Source organism: Chionomys nivalis, chromosome 14 (assembly GCF_950005125.1).
Source record: "Chionomys nivalis chromosome 14, mChiNiv1.1, whole genome shotgun sequence".
NCBI lineage: Eukaryota > Metazoa > Chordata > Mammalia > Rodentia > Cricetidae > Chionomys > Chionomys nivalis.
In genome coordinates, this window is record NC_080099.1 from 50040005 (window position 1) to 50057512 (window position 17508).

At 45.7% G+C, this 17508-nt stretch overlaps 1 protein-coding gene across 1 annotated transcript; it reads left to right on the top strand.

Annotated features, from left to right (window-relative positions):
* The first annotated feature begins 12213 nt into the window (after nt 1–12213).
* On the top strand, nt 12214–16757 carry Sft2d3 (SFT2 domain containing 3). The gene has a single exon (XM_057789210.1). It carries the CDS (start codon nt 13633–13635, stop codon nt 14284–14286), a length of 654 nt encoding a protein of 217 aa, XP_057645193.1. The 5' UTR covers nt 12214–13632; the 3' UTR covers nt 14287–16757.
* The last annotated feature ends 751 nt before the right edge of the window (nt 16758–17508 follow it).

The window sequence follows — 17508 nt, forward strand, 5'->3', positions numbered from 1 at the left end:
CGCTCCACTCTCACCTCTGCTAGGCAGGAGACTTGGCCTGAGGTCCAAGCCTAGGAGGTGTGGCCGGAAGCACTTTGGGGTCGGCCAAGGACAAGCTAGGACAGAAAAAGTTTAGGAAGGAAAAGCCTGCCTCCCAAGAGATCCAGAATGACAGGAGAAAAGCAGTGAGAGCCGCCCTCTGATTTCAGAGGGGCTGGGAGGGACAGCTGTCAACGTGAATTCTTCTTGGGGTAAAAAGGTCATGAGCCTTTAGTAAGGCCAATGTCCACAGGGCAGATGACCAAGAAAACGGAGCTCATTGTGCCTAGGGAAATGAACATGTGCCCTCAACCTCATTTACCAAGGTTGGTAAATGGTTCTTTTTGTTTTGTTTTGTTTTGTTTTTTAACCAAGATATCTCCTGATAAATATTGCTCCCCTGAAAGGTGGAAAGTCTCTGGACCACTTATTTTATTGTACTTGTTTTCTTTGATAGTTTTCTGCTATGAAACTCTCACTGTGCTGGAAAATGTGCATGGCTAGGAAGAATAACAGTCACCTCCAGCGTCTCCACCCAGGCAGCTGCTGGCCACCTGCTTACGTGTGGACTCGGTGTTCGCTGGCTTGTGTTGTCTCCTGTTTTTGCTTTAAATGTTATATTTAAGTATATGAATCTTTTGCCTGCATGCATATATGTGCGCTATGAGTGTGCCTGGTGTCTTCTGATGCCAGAACAGGGCACCGGGTTCTCCATAATTAGAGTTACAGGGGGTTGTGAGACACCATGTGGGAGCTGGGAACTGAATTCAAGTTCTCCGCGAGAGCAGCAAATGCTCTTGATCACGGAGTCACCTCGGCAGCCCCTTTAGCTTTGTTTTTTGGAAGAGTCTCCTTTAGCCCAGGCTGGCCTTGAGTTCAAAGCACTTGGCTACTCACCACGCAGTCAAAGATGACCCTGACTTTCTCCTGCCTCCATGTCCCTAGTGTTGGGATTACAGCTGTGCACCACCAACTCTGTTATCCTTCGCTGGGGAGGGAACCCAGGCACTATTCACGGTGGGCAAGCACTCTACCAACAAAGCCACATCCCTGGCCCAAGTGGTAGTTAAGTGTTTGTAATATCATAGCCACTCCGTGGCAATTACAGATGTTTGTCCCCGATCCTACAGCCCCTTTCAGAAAGGCTGCCCAGTAAACCTTTGTCAAAAGCAAGTTGTTCTACTTATTTATTTATTTTTGGTTTTCCAAGACAGGGTTTCTCTGTGGCTTTGGAGCCTGTCCCGGAACTAGCTCTTGTAGACCAGGCTGGTCTCGAACTCACAGAGATCTGCCTGCCTCTGCCTCCCGAGTGCTGGGATTAAAGGCGTGCACCACCACCGCCCAGCTTTATTGTTTATGTGTTTGCATGTCTGAGTGCACGTGTAAGCACCATGAGCATGTGGCGCCTTTGGAGCTCAGAAGCGTCTAATCCCCTGGAAATAGAGCTGTAGGTGGAAACTGGCATTTGAGACAAGGTCTCACTCTAGCCCAGACTGACCTGAGATTCGCTGTATATTTCAGGTTGGCCACAATCTCTAGAAACCTCCTGCTACAGCCTGTCCAATGCTGAAATGACAGGAGGGAACCACCATGCCCAGCTGGACATTTTCTAGCTTCCCTAGCAACTCTAAAGCCCTGATCCCCGCGGCAACCGGTGGCAGGGATTTGTTTTGTCACTTGTGTGTGTGGTTAGTGATTGAAGGTTGTTTCTTCTAAAGGGGACAGCCTCTGAAGGCATGTTGTGTTCGTGTTAGCCCAGCTACATGGTTTACTCAAAGTCAGTTTAAGCTATTTATCAGTCAAAAATTATACGTAAGCCTCTTGTACATTCGGGCAGTTGTGTATGTGTGTGTGTACATGTGAGCATATGTGTGCACGTGGAGCCCAGAGGACGACCTCTGCTCTTGTTCCTCAGGAGCCACCTACCTTTATTTTTGTTTTCTTTTGAAGAGACTCTCACTGGCCTGTAGCTCACCAAGCACTGTAGGCTGGCTGGCCAGCAAACTCCGGGGACCCACCTACCTCTGTCTCATTGGTACTGGGTACCCACCTACCTCTGTCCCATTGGTACTGGGGACCCGCCTACCTCTGTCCCATTGGTACTGGGGACCCGCCTACCTCTGTCTCATTGGTACTGGGGACCCGCCTACCTCTGTCCCATTGGTACTGGGGACCCGCCTACCTCTGTCCCATTGGTACTGGGGACCCACCTACCTGTCTCATTGGTACTGGGGACCCGCCTACCTCTGTCCCATTGGTACTGGGGACCCGCCTACCTCTGTCTCATTGGTACTGGGGACCCGCCTACCTCTGTCCCATTGGTACTGGGGACCCACCTACCTCTGTCCCATTGGTACTGGGGACCCGCCTACCTCTGTCTCATTGGTACTGGGGTTACAAGTGCACAGCACATGCCCAACTTTTTTCTTTTCTCTCATGAGTTTTGGGGATCAAACTCATGTCTTCATGATCACAAGGCATGCATTCTACTGACCAAGACATCTCCCAAGCACCCAAAGTAGGGGGGTTTTGTTGTTGTTTTGTTTTGTGTGTGTGGTGTATGAGAATTTTTTAAAAATTGGTTTTTTTTTTACCCTGTACTACTGATCCACATATAGCTCAAATGCTGCTACTACTATTGTTTTGTTCTATTTTGTTGTTTCCTTTATACTCAATTGCAGCCAAATACCAGACTTCCTCATTTTGATCATTTCTCAGAATGCTGCCTGGCCATGCATGTGAGGTCTTCCAGCTCCCCAGGGATACATGTGATTTGTTTTAAAGTCTGGTTTCCTTAAAGATCTTTGGCATTGGAGTGGCTTATTGTTCAGGGAATGTTTGGTCAGAGACTGTGGATCTCTGCATATCATGGTTAATCTTGGCTGTCAACTTGACTAAATCTGGAATCAACTAAAAGGCAAGCTGCTGGGCACTCCTGTGAAGGATTTTTCTCGATCAGATTATTTGAGGCAGGGAAGCCTGCCGTAAATGTAGGTGGCGCCTTCTGCTGGCAGCCCAGATAATAGAACATGGAAGAAGGAATTTCTGGTTTTGCCTGCTTTCCCCCCACTCTCCTGATAAACTCACATACCCTGTTGTCAATAAATTTCTTCACTGATACTAGAACGAACTTCTCTGGGCTTCTGGTATAGACCAAAGACCAGCAGCTCTCAGGAAACCTCCAGGACTTCAGCACAAGTTTGGGACTGCTTGAGGACTCCTGGAGACCGACCAACATGCTGGATTCTTAGTCTCTTCTATTCAGCAATTGTTGGGCTGCCCAGCTCCACCATGACCGTGAATTTAACAATTCCCCATTTAAGGTGTAGCCATTCTTCTACCAGTTCTAGTCTTTTAAAAATCATTTTATTTCTTTTTATGTCATGCACATTGGTGTTTTGGCTGCGTGTCTGTCTGTGAGAGCATGTCAGATCCCCTGGAACTGTAGCTACAGACAGTTGTGAGCTGCCATGTGGGTGCTGGAAATTGCACCTGGATCCTCTGGAAGGGAAGTCAGTGCCCTTTAACCACTGAACCGTCTCTGACTAATACAGATTGTGGCACTAGAAGTTGGTCTTAAAGAAACAGAATTGTAAGGATGATTTGGTGATATCTGGAGCTAACTCTCCAATTCAATAAAACTTGAAGTTACTAACGACTCTCCTGACGGCAGAGGGCGCTGAAAGCACACTGTGTAAACTATGGAAAGAACTACGCAAGACAAACGCAGCGGACGCCCTCGCCCACCTCCTGTGAGGGGCGAAGAATGTGGTGACTCCGTATATAAAACTTTTGAAAGCAAAGAAAGCAATGACGCTGACTAGCTACTTCTAGCATCTCTGGATACAGTGAAAAGGGAAAAGACTAAGTTCAGGGGTAGAAATTAACTGGCCCCGTCTAGGGTTTCTAAGTGTACCCCGGAAAAGGGTCTTCCCAACTCCAGCAGCCACGGCACTCAAGCTGCACAAAATCAAACTGAAACCCTCACCGTGCAACTGGCCAACCTGGAGCATAGCTGAAGTTCAGCTGTGGAGGGCGCCAGCAGTGAAACTGGGGGCACTGGTTAAAAAGGAGTGGGGTCCTCTGACTTGTGCAGGGGTAGAAATTCTGGTAGGTTTGCTTCGGTTGAGGAAATAGTTTTGATGGAGAAGAAATGTGACTGCTTGCTGATTAATGGGCTTGTTGATGTAAAACCACAGCTGACATCCTAAAGGAACAAGAGATAGTTTATTCTGGAGCCATTTTGAGTGACCATGGCCTGAGAATACAGATTTGTGGCACACCAAATTCCATGTTCCAACATGGAAGCAGTTTCACAGGGCTTTGTTTGTTTTTGTTTTGTTTTATAGTTTTACAGAATAAAGAAAATCAGAAAAGAAAATCAATTTTAAAATATATTGGTGGGTACACCAGAGATATGGGCACACGAAGATGGGGACAGCTGTTTTATAGGGCAAAGATGTGACCTGATGAATTCTTAGATCTTGGGTTGATGCCAGCCAGTGTCCTGCTAAGTTAATAGCTTCTAAGAGGCTTTATTTTATTATCACAAGGTATTAGTTCAGACAGGGAGTGGGGCAAGAATGTCTATCCCAGAAGGTTAACACTAGCCCAAGATAAGGCAACTAGCCTCTGGACCCAGCAAATCCCAATCTCTCCACAGCACAGAAATCCAACTGGACCGTCAGCCTCTGCAGACACGTGCCATCCAGGAGGTTTTGTTGTTGTTTTCAGTTGTTCGTTTCCTCGCAGAAACAGCTTCCTTTCAGAAATGCTCTCATTCAAGGGCGGTAGGTAGCCAATGGGACTTGAAAAGAGCATGGCTGGAAAATTGGTGAGAAAGGCTTTTGGGGAAGAAGTTCTTAGACGGATCTCACCAAATTGACAAAGGATGTGAAGATACTTGTGTTCATGAAAAGGTGACTTCTACAGAGGAAGAGTTTAGTAGATAGGAGGACCCATTCTATGAACAGTCAGTTCCCTAGTTACTTTTCTGTTGCCATGACAAAACTCAACGACGACAGAACAACTTATAAAACAAAGAATTTTCTGGGTGGTGGTGGTGCACACCTTTAATCCCAGCACTCGGAGGGTAGAGGCAGGTGGATCTCTGAAGGAAGGATGGATTTAATTGGAGCTCACTTACCGTTCCAGAGGGTGAGTGTATGACCACCATGGTAGGAAGAAAGCAGCTGGTGCTGGAGCAGTAGCTCCAATCTTCTATCAGATCCACAAGCAGGATGCAAAGGGAGCTTTGAAACCCTCAGACACACCTCCTCCAACAAGGACACATCTCCTAATCCTTATCAAATCATTCCATCAACTGAAGACCAAGCTTTCAAACATAGGAGTAGGGCCAGTCTCAGACTGCCACTGCCTCTTTTTCAGTCATTCTTTCTTCTTGTCATTGCCCATGGTGGTAGACCTGGAGGCTATACATGCACCCAACATCATGGACTTCTACTCACAAGGCTGACCTGGATCTAGCTGCTGTTGAATGGCAGTGCCCTCTATATGGCATTGGGGACAGTTAGAGGGGTATAGGTAGACAGGGAAAGCAAGAATGGGCTCCATTGGGTGGCAACTTCTTTCTCCAGAAACCATCTCAAGAAGAGAGATAGCAGGAAGGCCCAGGGCAGATAGTAAACACATAAGTGAAATATTTTATGAAACTTAAAAAACCATTTTTGTGTGACTTGGAATAACATAATGCCTGTAAGATAGGACCTTGCCACCAGTCAGCTCTGGTAAAAAGCTATACCTTAGAATCAAGCTCTGATGTGTTATAGACTGGTCACAGGCAGCTCAGATGCAGCTCAGATGCAGCCAAGCCCAAGACAGGCCTTGATATACTAATGAACTAACCCCTGGGTAGCACTGATTATGTTGCTGAACCTGCCCTGAGCTGTGAACCCTGATAGGGCAAAACCAATGAAATGATACAAAAATTGGAACTTTGGCAATGGTCTTGAGGATCCCAATGCCACGCTCCCAAGACAACAGCTTCTCTAGACTCTGTGCTGATACCCATAAGCAAAAGGACTTGAAACTGGCCTCTGTGTGTGGTGGACCTGACTTCAGCGACCGTTGAATTGCACCATCGCTGGCCCCACACACGCCCATTTTTCAGTATTAGCGACTGGCCCACACTCTCAAGGCCTCCCTGGACCTCTACCAGTGCTATCCCTCCAGCCTGCCACAGCTGAAGGACTTCTCAGCGGATATGGGTTGGGTCTGCAAACTTCCAGTGTCCTCCACCAGAGATTGTCCAGTGGAACCCTGCAGCAGCACTTTCTGCCCAAACTGTCCCTGTTTGGTGTGATGTCTGTTTAACTTTTATATTAGGTATATAAACTATTATATATTTTATATACATTTCTATTTTAATTATATTTTATATATGACATTATAAGGAATGTTTGCGTGGATAAGCTGAGCATATTCAAAAGAAAGATCTCATGTGGATATCCAACTGCTGAGTGCCTCATAGCCCACAGACCATGCTCTCTGCAGCAGGGGTCTTGACAGGTTCAAAATACAAAAGGGGAGGACACAGTGCCCTATAAAACACCCACTCCAAAGTCCTGTTAGCAAGCTCCCAGCTCTGGAACCCTCCCATCCCAAAGGGAGCTTCAGTAAAATCAGAGCTTTCACTTTCTGTGTCTCAGTAGTCTGTCTTTCCTAGACATTCAAGTCTTTGCCCACATAACAGTCAGTGGTCCCCTAGGTGAGCACCAGCACTTAGGAGGAGGACCATTCCCCAGGGTGACCAGTCAGGACCTAATGGTAAGCTGACCACCATGCTTATAGCATTCCACACAGTGCTGCTTCTGATCAAGGTGCACGAAGACCAAAGAAATCCAACGGCGGGCCCACACTCATGGAATCCACTGGTTTTACCATGTTCCCTGCTATCCTGAAGAAATCTAGTTTAATAGTGGATTGACCTTTAAGAAACACATACGGCAGCAATTATGTGGCATTAGCCTAGATGGCGGGAACAGGGCTCCCCAAAAGGCTGTATACATTTAGAATCAGCATCCAACAGATGGTACTGAGGTTCATATAGATAAGCATGGGCCCAAGAACCAAAGGAAATGAGAATGGCTCCGCTCTCAGCACACTTCTAGTGATCCACCAGCAAAATCTGTCCTTCCTGTCCACATGACTTTGTGCTCTGCATGCCAGAAGTTTTGGTTCCAGAAGGGGCAAGTGGTTCTGTCAGGAGGCATAACAAATCTTCCATTAAACTGGAAGCTAAGACTCATTGTCTTCCTGATGCCCTTGGATCAATGGGCTAAGGAGCAACAGGACAAATGACTGATCCAGACTTCCAGGAAGAACTAGGATGCCTCTCCACAATGGAGTAAGAAAGAGTATGTCTGGAATGCAAGAGATCCTTCAGGATGCCAACGAGAATAACCCAGTAACCTGTACCATGACTAATAAAAACCCAGATTAATAACCCACAGACAAATATTGGGGTTCAACCTGAAGGTCAGAAAAGCAAATCAGCCAGTCAATGGCTCTTATCTCTACCTCAGTCCAAAATGGTGATCCTGCTTCCAAGAATCCTCAGAATGAGACTGTGTCTGAGAAACTGCCTCCTGTCTTATATTCTTCTCTAGTGCTGGGACTAAAGGCGCACAACACTTGCCAGTTTCCACGGCAAACTAGTGTGGCTACTGGGATTAAATAAAGGTGTGTCACCACTACCTGGTCTATAAGGTTGACCATGGCGGCTCTTTTACTCTCTGATCTTCAGGTAAGCTTTATTTATTAAAATAAATAAAAGGAAATATCACTACAGTAACCCAATTTAGACTGAATGTTAATGGAACAGAGCCCTCAGGAATGAAGGTGCTGGTCACCCCTCCATGGTTGGTCACCAACCACAATCTGTTGAGATGCCTGTTGAGGCAGGTGAGCCACAGAATGGCTAGGGGAACAAGGCAGGTAAGGCCACACAGGATCAGTTACAGTAATGTCTGTGTATGTCTTAGTTCGAGTTTCTATTGCTGTGATAAAAACAACACGACCAAAAGGGTTTATTTATCTTATAGTTTGTAATCCATCATCCAGGGAAGTCAGAGAAGGGACTCAAGGCAGGAACCTGGAGACAGGAGTTGACTCAGAGACCATGAGGAGTGATGCTCACTGGCTTGCTCCTCATAGCTTGTCTTCTTACACCACCCGTAACCACCTGCACAGGGGAGGTGCTGCCCTGCGTGAGTTGGGCCCACATACATCAATTATTGTTTAAGAAATGTCCCCACAGGCTTGCCCACTGCCAATTCCGTGGGGACATCATTTCAGTTGAGGTTCTCTCCTAAGATTTTAGTTTGTGTGTCAGTTTACAAAACACTAGCCGGCACAGTCCTATTTGGAATACATGTTTGTGAAGATATACACACACACATTAGGCAGATATTTGTGTTTCCTTTCCTCTATTTGCTTTGTAATATAACACTGATAGAAATAATATCAGTGGTTAAGTGCTGCAAATCATTATCAATCTTAAGTTTTGGACATTAAAAGACTAAGCATTCTTCAAGGGACTTTAACTACCTGTTTGGAAGAAATAATATGTTTGAGGCTGTATATGAGATCACTGCATCATGATAGGCAGAATTATGACCATATTATATATTGCCTTTGTAAATAAAGCATGACATAAGAAATGACCAGGTGTCAAGCTGAACCTGAAACTTACCAACTGAACCTGAATTAACTAAAAGGCAAACAGCTGTGGGTCACTCTTGTGAAGGGTTTTCTTGATCAGATTCGAGGCAGAGAGGCTCACCATACATGTGGGTGGCGCCCCCTGGTGGAAGTAAACTGGTTTCACCTGCTCACCTGCACCCTTCTGGACAAGGTGGTCTCTGATGCTCTGCTGACTCCTTCACTAATACCAGAACCAGCATCCTCAGGTTGACACATTCAGCCTCTGGACTCAGTGACTGCCCAGTTCTCGGCCTGACCCTCTAATATGAAGCAGGTATTGTTGACTACCTAGACTATATCGTATAATCCAATCCAGTAAATCCCTTCTTACCACACATTCATTCTGTCCATTCTGCTCCCGAGGCCCCTGATGCACTAAGAACTGTTTCCAGCCTGTGACTGTTCCTGCGCTTTTAGGCACAGATTTCTGTCTCCCAGGAGGGTTCTTCCTAGACTTTCCTAGACCTGTTACATTTCTGAGTGCTTTGTCATTTTCTTGTTGCTATCATGGAGCCACCAAGTTCTCTCTGTGTGTGTGTGTGTGTTCACATATTCATGTGGGTACGTGTGTGTGTGAGGGAAGGGTCAAGGAACAGGCTCAGATAATTGCCCCTCAGACACTGCTCACCAATTTTTCCCTTTCTTGTTTTCCTGTTCGTTTGTTCTGAGACATGTTTCCACTGCCCTGGCACTTGCCTAGCTGTCTAAGACAGCTGGCTAGCAGACCGCAGGAGCTTACCTGCCTGCCTGCTCAGCACTGGTGTGAAAACATGCCACCACACCTGGCTCACTGTACATGGGTGTGGGGGATCGAACTCAGGTCCTCATGCTTGCAAAGCAAACATTTTACCAATTGAATCATTTTCTCGGCTACCTTTAATCTCTTACAAAAAAAAAAAAAAACTGAAAAAATTTTTTATTCTCACTAATATTTTTAGGAATGAACTTTTCACCCCTTTTCCAAACAAAATAAGTCTCCTCAGACACAAGTAAGAGTTCTTCATCCATACAGGCTGACCCTTCTCTAGGAAGGATCATTGTGTCACTGAACAGAACAGGATTTAATTGGGAACTGTATTAGTCAGGGTTCTCTAAAGAATCTCAATCTCTGTCTCTCTCTCACACGCATATGCATGCGCGCGCGCGCGCACACACACACACACACACTAAAGAATCTCAATCTCTGTCTCTCTCACGCATACACACACACACACACACACACACTTTATTAGAGTACTTTACAGGCTGTGGTCTGGCTAATCCAACAACGCTGTCTCCTGACTGAAAGACCAAGAATGCAGTAGTTGTTCAGTCCACAAGACTGGATGTCTCAGCTGGTCTTCAGGGAACACTGAAATCCTAAAGAGTATGTCCTAACTCCAGCAAGGGAATGTCAGAACAGGAGAGATGAACTAACCAGCAGCGTGAGGGAAAGAAGGCAAAAAGCAAAAGCTTTCTTGTTCCATGTCCTTTCAAGTGGCATGTCACCAGAAGGTGTGGTCCAGAGTTAGGGTGGCTCTTCCCATCCCAAATGTCCAGTCAACACAATCCCTCACAGGTGTTCCCAGCTGCTTTAGTTGGCTCCAGATATGTCAGGCTGACAATCAAGATTACCATCACAGATGATTCTTTGAAGGATTAATTAACACAATTCACAACCTTTAGCCAAATAAATCAAATGAAAGACAGGATCCAAACTAATAAAATTAGAGGCATTGCAACAAACACTAAGAAAATGCAAGAAATAATAAAGATTTCATTTTAAAAAAATCTGCATTCTACCAATGTCAAAGTCTAAAAGGAAAGGGTTAATTTCTAGATATATATTATCCACCAAAGCTAAGATGAGATAACGTACATAAACCATGGCATTCAATGGGCTAGAACGAGTGACTGAAAATCTCCCCACAAGGGACTGGAGAGATGGCTCAACAGTAAGGAGACGGGTTGTACTTGCAGAGGTCTCAGTTTGATTCCCAGCACCCACATGATGACTCACAACCATTTGTAACTCCAGTTCCAGAAATCCAATGCCATTTTCTGGCCTCCATGGGCACTACATGCATGTGGTACACAGACAGACATGCAGGCAAAACACCCATACAAATAAAATAAAATAAAAATCCCTTTATAAAAATCTTCCTGGAGAGCTGGCCTCAAGGGCATGACAGCAGGAGCAGCCTCTCACCTCTCCTGGGCAGCACAGCAGAGCTGGTCCTGGTGGCGTGGGTGAGGGAGACCTAACCCCAATGGCATAAGCTCAGGAGAGCTGACCACACCACTCCCCTGGGCAAAGCAGGAGAGCTGGCCCTGGTTGTGTAGCTGCAGGAGAAGGGGTGGATTGACCAGCTCAGCTACCACCTAGGCCCAGATCCAGGACTTTGAGTTGGCCCACCCCAACATCTACCCCATCTACGACCTGCTGGAGCAGGTAGAGAGTCCAGTCCTGCAGAACCAAAGCTGCAGCATCTCCGTAACCCGGGGCAACAACAGGATGTCCTAGAGGAGTTCTGGTGAGGACCCAGTATTGATAGTGGAGAAGAAGCCAGAGGCCTCCAACCACACCGATGACTCACTGCAATGAACATATGTTAGGGGGTACTGTGTTACACTGCAGATTCTACAGTGAGATCTGTGTTTGTTTGCTTTCTTTTGGGAGGAGAGGTTGCAGGGCAGATAAGGAGGAACAGAGAGATGAGTGGGATTGGGGTGCACGATATGAAATTCACAAAGAATCAATAAAAAGTTAAAAACAAAACAAAACAAAATCCCAACTGAAACAGTCTAGGGCCAGATGAACTGAATGCAGAATTCTACCACACTTTCAAGGAATTAATACCAATACTTCTCAAATTATGTGTAAAGTACAAACGGAAGAAACACTTCCAAATTCCTTTTACAAAGTTACTATAGTCTGATACCAAAACCAGACAAAGGCCCAACAACAGCAACAAAGGAAAGAAAATTATAGGCCAATATTTCTGTTGAACATGGATGCAAAAATCCTCAATAAAATACTTGCAGACTGAGTTTAACAAAAATCAAAAAGATCACCATGATCAAATCAGTTTCATCCCAGAGATGCTAGGATGGTTTAACATATGTAAGTCAATAAATCCACCACATAAACACACTAAAAGATAGAAAAATAATCCACCATGTAGTCACACTAAAAGAAAGCATGTAATCATCTTATTAGATGCAGAAAAGGCCTTTAACAAAAATCTAACATACCTTCATAATGAAAGTTCTAGAGAATCTGTGACATTTCTCTACATAATAAAGGCAACACACAGATTTCCTCAGCCAACATCTGGCTAAACACAGAAAAACTCAAAGCATTTCCACTAAAATCAGGAACAAGACAAGACTGTATATAAAATCTTTAGCTGGAGCAATAAGACAAGTGAAGGAGACGATAGAGAAGGAAAAGTATCTTTATTTGCATATATGACTCTAGATATAAAAGGCTGTAAAGACTCCACAAGAAATATGGTTGACAAACACATTCATCAAAGTAGCAGAATACACAATACACAAAAATTAGTAGCATTCCTATATACTAATGACAAACTACCAAGTACGAAATTTGGAAAATAATTCCACTTAACCTCCGTGTGTGTGTGTGTGTGTGTGTGTGTGTGTGAGAGAGAGAGAGAGAGAGAGAGAGAGAGAGAGAGAGAGAGAGAGAGAGAGAGATTTAACCAAGGAAATGAAAGGCTAGTATGATAGGCCAAAGTGGATGGGAGATGTCACCCAGCACAGAGAACTACAAACAGCTAAGGAATGTTGAGTGGGAGAAATAGAATTCCCTGGGGGTAAAGCATACTAACTGGTTATCCAACATCAGATAACCAGTTCTGAAAACATACAAGTAACGTTATATCTGGAAATGTGTACATATGCATGTACATGCATGTAATAACAATTATGAAAGAGAAAGAGTCCACAAATTTGAAAGAGGGTAAGGATGTTTGGGAGGGTTTGAAGGGAGGGAAAAGATGGGAGACACAATATAATTATATTCTCAAAATATAAAAGAAGTAATTCAAAAACAAAAAGACAAAAACAAACGGAAACCAGGAGTGGGCCGGGAGTCAGTCCTTTACAAACTCTACTTTCAAAGGGGATAACCTAAGCTCTGTAGGTGTAAATTTTTAAGTTAAATTTTTATTTTTTTATATATGGGTGATCTGCCTGCATGTTTGCACGTGTACCACATACCTGCAGCCTCAGCGGAGGCTAGAAGAGGGCATCAGATCCCCTGGAACTGAAATTACCGGTGGTTGTTAGATGCCATGTGGGTGCTGGGATCCGAACCTGGGTTCTCTGCAAGAGCGGCAAGAACCGCTAGCCATCTCTCCAGCTCCTTCATTAGAACTGAGGTAACCGTAGAAATGTAGACAACTGCAAAGAAAGAAAGAAAAGAAAAGAAAAGAAGGAAGGAAGGAAGGAAGGAAGGAAGGAAGGAAGGAAGGAAGGAAGGAAGGAAGGAAGGAAGGAAGGAAGGAAGGAAGAGAGGGGAGGGGCAGGGAGGGTGAGAGAAATTCTGTGTACCCCTTCCCCAGATTCCTCCATTTAGCAAAATGTTAACAATGTTAGTCACCTGACAGTCAATATTCATTATGCCAGCAGAGTCTCCCTAAGTGCATCCCTTTACTACCACAGCCACTCTCGACTATTTTTTTAACCCTGACGGGATTTATTCCATGACTACAACGTAAGATCAGGAGCACAGCTGTGCCGCCTACTCCGGGACTTCCGCAAAGCCTTGGACAACACCCTTCCGCCGTGGCCGACCAACCGCAGTCTGGGGAATCTAGCTACTTCCGCTTGCGGGCGCCAGAACCCGGAAGTGTCAGCCCCGTTTCCACCGGCACCCGGTCCGAAATGGCGGATCTCCACCGCCAACTGCAGGACTACCTGATGCAGGGTAAAGCGAACAGGCCGGCAGCCGCCGAGCCGCTGCTCGCCGCGAGGACGGCCGAAGAGCCTGAGGCCGGGGACGGAGCCGCCGCGGCGTGGCTAGGCCGCACGGCTCTGCGATGGCCGTGGCCGCGGAGCTCCGCCGAGCCGCCGCCCGCGGGCTCGCAGTGCATGCCAAAAGTGACGCGCGGGCAGCGCCTGGCGGCGGGCGGCCTGGGCCTGCTGCTGGCCGCGCTCTGCTTCGGCCTGGCGGCGCTGTATGCGCCGGTGCTGCTGCTGCGCGCGCGAAAGTTCGCGCTGCTCTGGTCGCTGGGCTCGGTGCTGGCGCTGGCGAGCGCGGCGCTGCTGCGGGGCGGCCCGTCCTGCGGGCGCCTGCTGCGGGGCGAGGAGACGCCGTCGCGAACCGCGCTGGCCTACGCCGCCGCCTTGGGCGCCACGCTCTACTCCGCGCTGGTCCTGCGCAGTACGGTGCTGACGGCGCTCGGCGCGTGCGCGCAGGTCGCCGCACTGCTCTACGCGCTGCTGGGGCTCCTGCCCTGGGGCGGCGTGACGGCGCTGCGCCTAGCCCTTGGCCGCCTGAATCGTGGGGCGAGCCTCACCAACGTTCTCCCGGTGTGACCGTCCGTCTTAGGAAGCGGGACCAGCCAGGCATCGCCACAATCCACGGCACCCACTGGACTGTGCTCCGGAGTCCGTGCGCCTGGAGCAGTTGCCACCGACTGACGGGCTGGCGATCTCAGAAGACCCTTCGGCTTCAGCGTTCTGAGGTTCTGGGTGGGCAGCATGGGCCCCGAAAGACACAGTTCACTATCCATGAACTGCTTTCGAACTGGCTTTATTTACATGGACGCCAGTTAAGGGGACGGCTGACTTGGCTGCTTTCGTGGCTTTGGAAGAACTGCCCCTTCCTTCTGTCATTTAAAAAGAATGCAGTGGTGGTATATGCAGTTGAGCATAGAGGTTCGGTTTTTGTCGCCATTTTTTGAAGCCTCCGTATTCCTATTCACTGTAAATCAACCCAGATTATCGGATTAAACACTAAATTTAGCCACTGGATTTAAAATAGTGATTAGTTGATACATTATACCTCAGTTTTTTTCTTCAGTTAAGAGTAAATACGGTGCTTTTTAATATTTAAGGAAAATTAATCGTAAAAGCAATACACCAAAGAGCAATTTTCTGAATCAAGAAGCCAGATATCCAGGATGATGCGTGGTTAAGTTTGCAAGTTTCCGCAGAACTGGGTTTAAGGGTCCTGAGAGACAAGGAAAAGCTTACATCTGCAATTGTTGTGTTTGATGTAAGTGGGAGGTTTTGCCAGTCGTTGACTATTGCTAACATTATTGCTGCTTTTTCAAGTACTATACAGTTTGATACTGATGCAATGTAAAGTGCTGTTCATTCAGAATTGTTTTTGTTGTGCTGCAAACAGCATTTAAATCTATCATCATTTATTGCCAAAAACTGGATTCAGTACTGAGTCTTGATACACTAAAAAGTCAAGTGTATTTAGAAGTTCATTTTACCAGTGGTTCTCACATCAAAAGAAGCCACATTTCGTCAGTTCATTAATATTACTGGGGATGGATCCAGACATTAATATATATGCCCAGATGCTTTCATGTTTGGCTAAATTGAGAACCACATCTGCGCACTGGCTGGTACAATGTGAAAGTAATTGTTTTCCAGGCTGCCCCCATGTTGCCCTAACAGGAAAGGCATAGCAGGTCAGGTAGTAGCAAAGTGATTCCATCATGGCTCATATCCCATTCACTCTAGTGCTCCCCAGACAGACAAGGAGCACTCTCTTAAGAAAGGAAATGCTGTTTTCAGTAGTGATGTACAGTTTTTATGTTACTATATTCAAAGTATTAAAATCGTCTCAAAAATTCATTACTTGAAATAAGTTTTATAAAGCTCAAAGCACAACATCTTATATTTTGACAGGAGTATTTAAAATGCTGTATGTAAATGTTTATAATATAAGGGGCTCTGTTTATAAATGAATACATCCTCACAATGTGACCTGGGTGTTTATGAATCCCTGTGTAGCGTCGTGGAACTTGACTGTGAGTTGTTTGATGGTATGCCGGGGAACACAGGTGAGGAGGAACACAGCTTCTGATAGTGTGGGTGCTGACACTTTTATTTATTTTTTTTTAAATATTTATTTATTATGCATACAATATTCTGTCTGTGTGTATGCCTGCAGGCCAGAAGAGGGCACCAGACCCCATTATAGATAGTTGTGAGCTACCATGTGGTTTCTGGGAATTGAACTCAGGACCTCTGGAAGAGCAGGCAGTGCTCTTAACCTCTGAGCCATCTCTCCAGCCCCGACACTTTTATTTTTGAAGTACAAAGAAAATTGTTTGTTTGAAATCTTCAGGTTCTGACACCCAAATAATCATTTCTTCACTCCATACCCAGAGAGAGCCAGGGAAGATTTCTGTATACTTGTCCAACTATGGCATCTCTTTTCAACTTGCCAAGTAAACTGTCTTTGTGTGCCCAAAAGCTGCTAATGTAATGAGATATTAGCAGCTCCAGGCCTGACCTTTTTTAATAAAAACTTTCTTAGAAAAACCAGTGAAGAGACAGCTCAGTGGTTAAGAGTACCAGCTGCTCTACAGGAGAACATGGGTTCAATTCCCAGGACCCACTTGGTGCTAACTCCAGTTCCAGGGCTCTGATACTCTCTTCCAGCCTCCAAAGACTCCAGCCACACAACTGATGCACAGATATAACTGCAGGTTAAAAAAAAAAAAAAAAAAAAAAAAAGTTACGAGAAACAGGCTTTTTAAAAAATAAGTTAAAAAGAAAAAAAGCCAACATAGAAAAGGTTATCTCAAATTTTGACTTTCAGTCTGAGTTCCCTCCTTTTTCTGGAAGGTAGGTAGGTGTGTGTGTGTGGCTAGAGTTAGAGGTAGTTGTGAGATGCCTGACGGTAGGTTCTGGGATCTTAATTCCAGTCCCTGTATGTACACTTAAATGCTGAGCCATCTCTCCAGGTCCTAACTTAGTTGTTGTTTTGTTTTTCTTTGGGGGAGGGTGGTTTTTCCAGATACGGTTTCTATGTGGCCCTGAATCCTAGAACTTTCTCTGTAGATGAAGCTGACCTGGAGCTCAGAGACTGCCCTACCTTTGCCTCCACACTTAGTTTTGTTTGTTTGTTTGTTTATGGAGGGATTGTTTTGAGACAGAGTTTTTCACTGTGTGGCCCTGACTGTCCTGGAACTCTCCACAGACCAAGATATCTGTCATGGCAAAGAACTTTCTGGCACACTTGGTCTTCTACCCCAAACCCTGAAGCCGCCATAAAGCAAATGTGGAAAAGAAGACTGTTTCCAAAATATACTTTGTTCCACTTCCTTTGAAGTGTGTGCGATAACTCTAAGACACTTGTAGTTAGCGCCACTTTACACCAGCTTTCTTTCCCAACGAAGACAAGTCCACTCAAACCTAAACTGCTAGGAGGTGCATCCAAGAGCCTCTAGGTTCAGCTTTTTCTTCCAGTGTAATCTGAGGTTTTGAGCCTGCTTGAACTACGTTAGAGCAACTTTAAAGCATTCCTTTTCGCATAACAGAGACAGTGTGAAACAGGAAGGAAGGTAAGACTTATTGGAGAAGCAGAGTTGACATGGACTTCGTCTGCTGCCAGTAACAGCAGGAACTGCACCCAGCAGGTCAGATGCAGGAGAAACTCGAGTTCCTTAAGGCAAGCACTGCACAACCGGTTGTTTCTGTTAATTCTTGAGTAAATCACATTCTGTATTCATACAAAACAAGGTTTTTTTTTCCTCTGACAAACTGTACATATAGAAATAAATTTCCAATTGA

Coding starts and splice junctions, on each gene's coding strand:
- Sft2d3 (XM_057789210.1), top strand. CDS start 13,633: ATGGCGGATCTCCACCGCCAACTGCAGGACTACCTGATGCAGGGTAAA.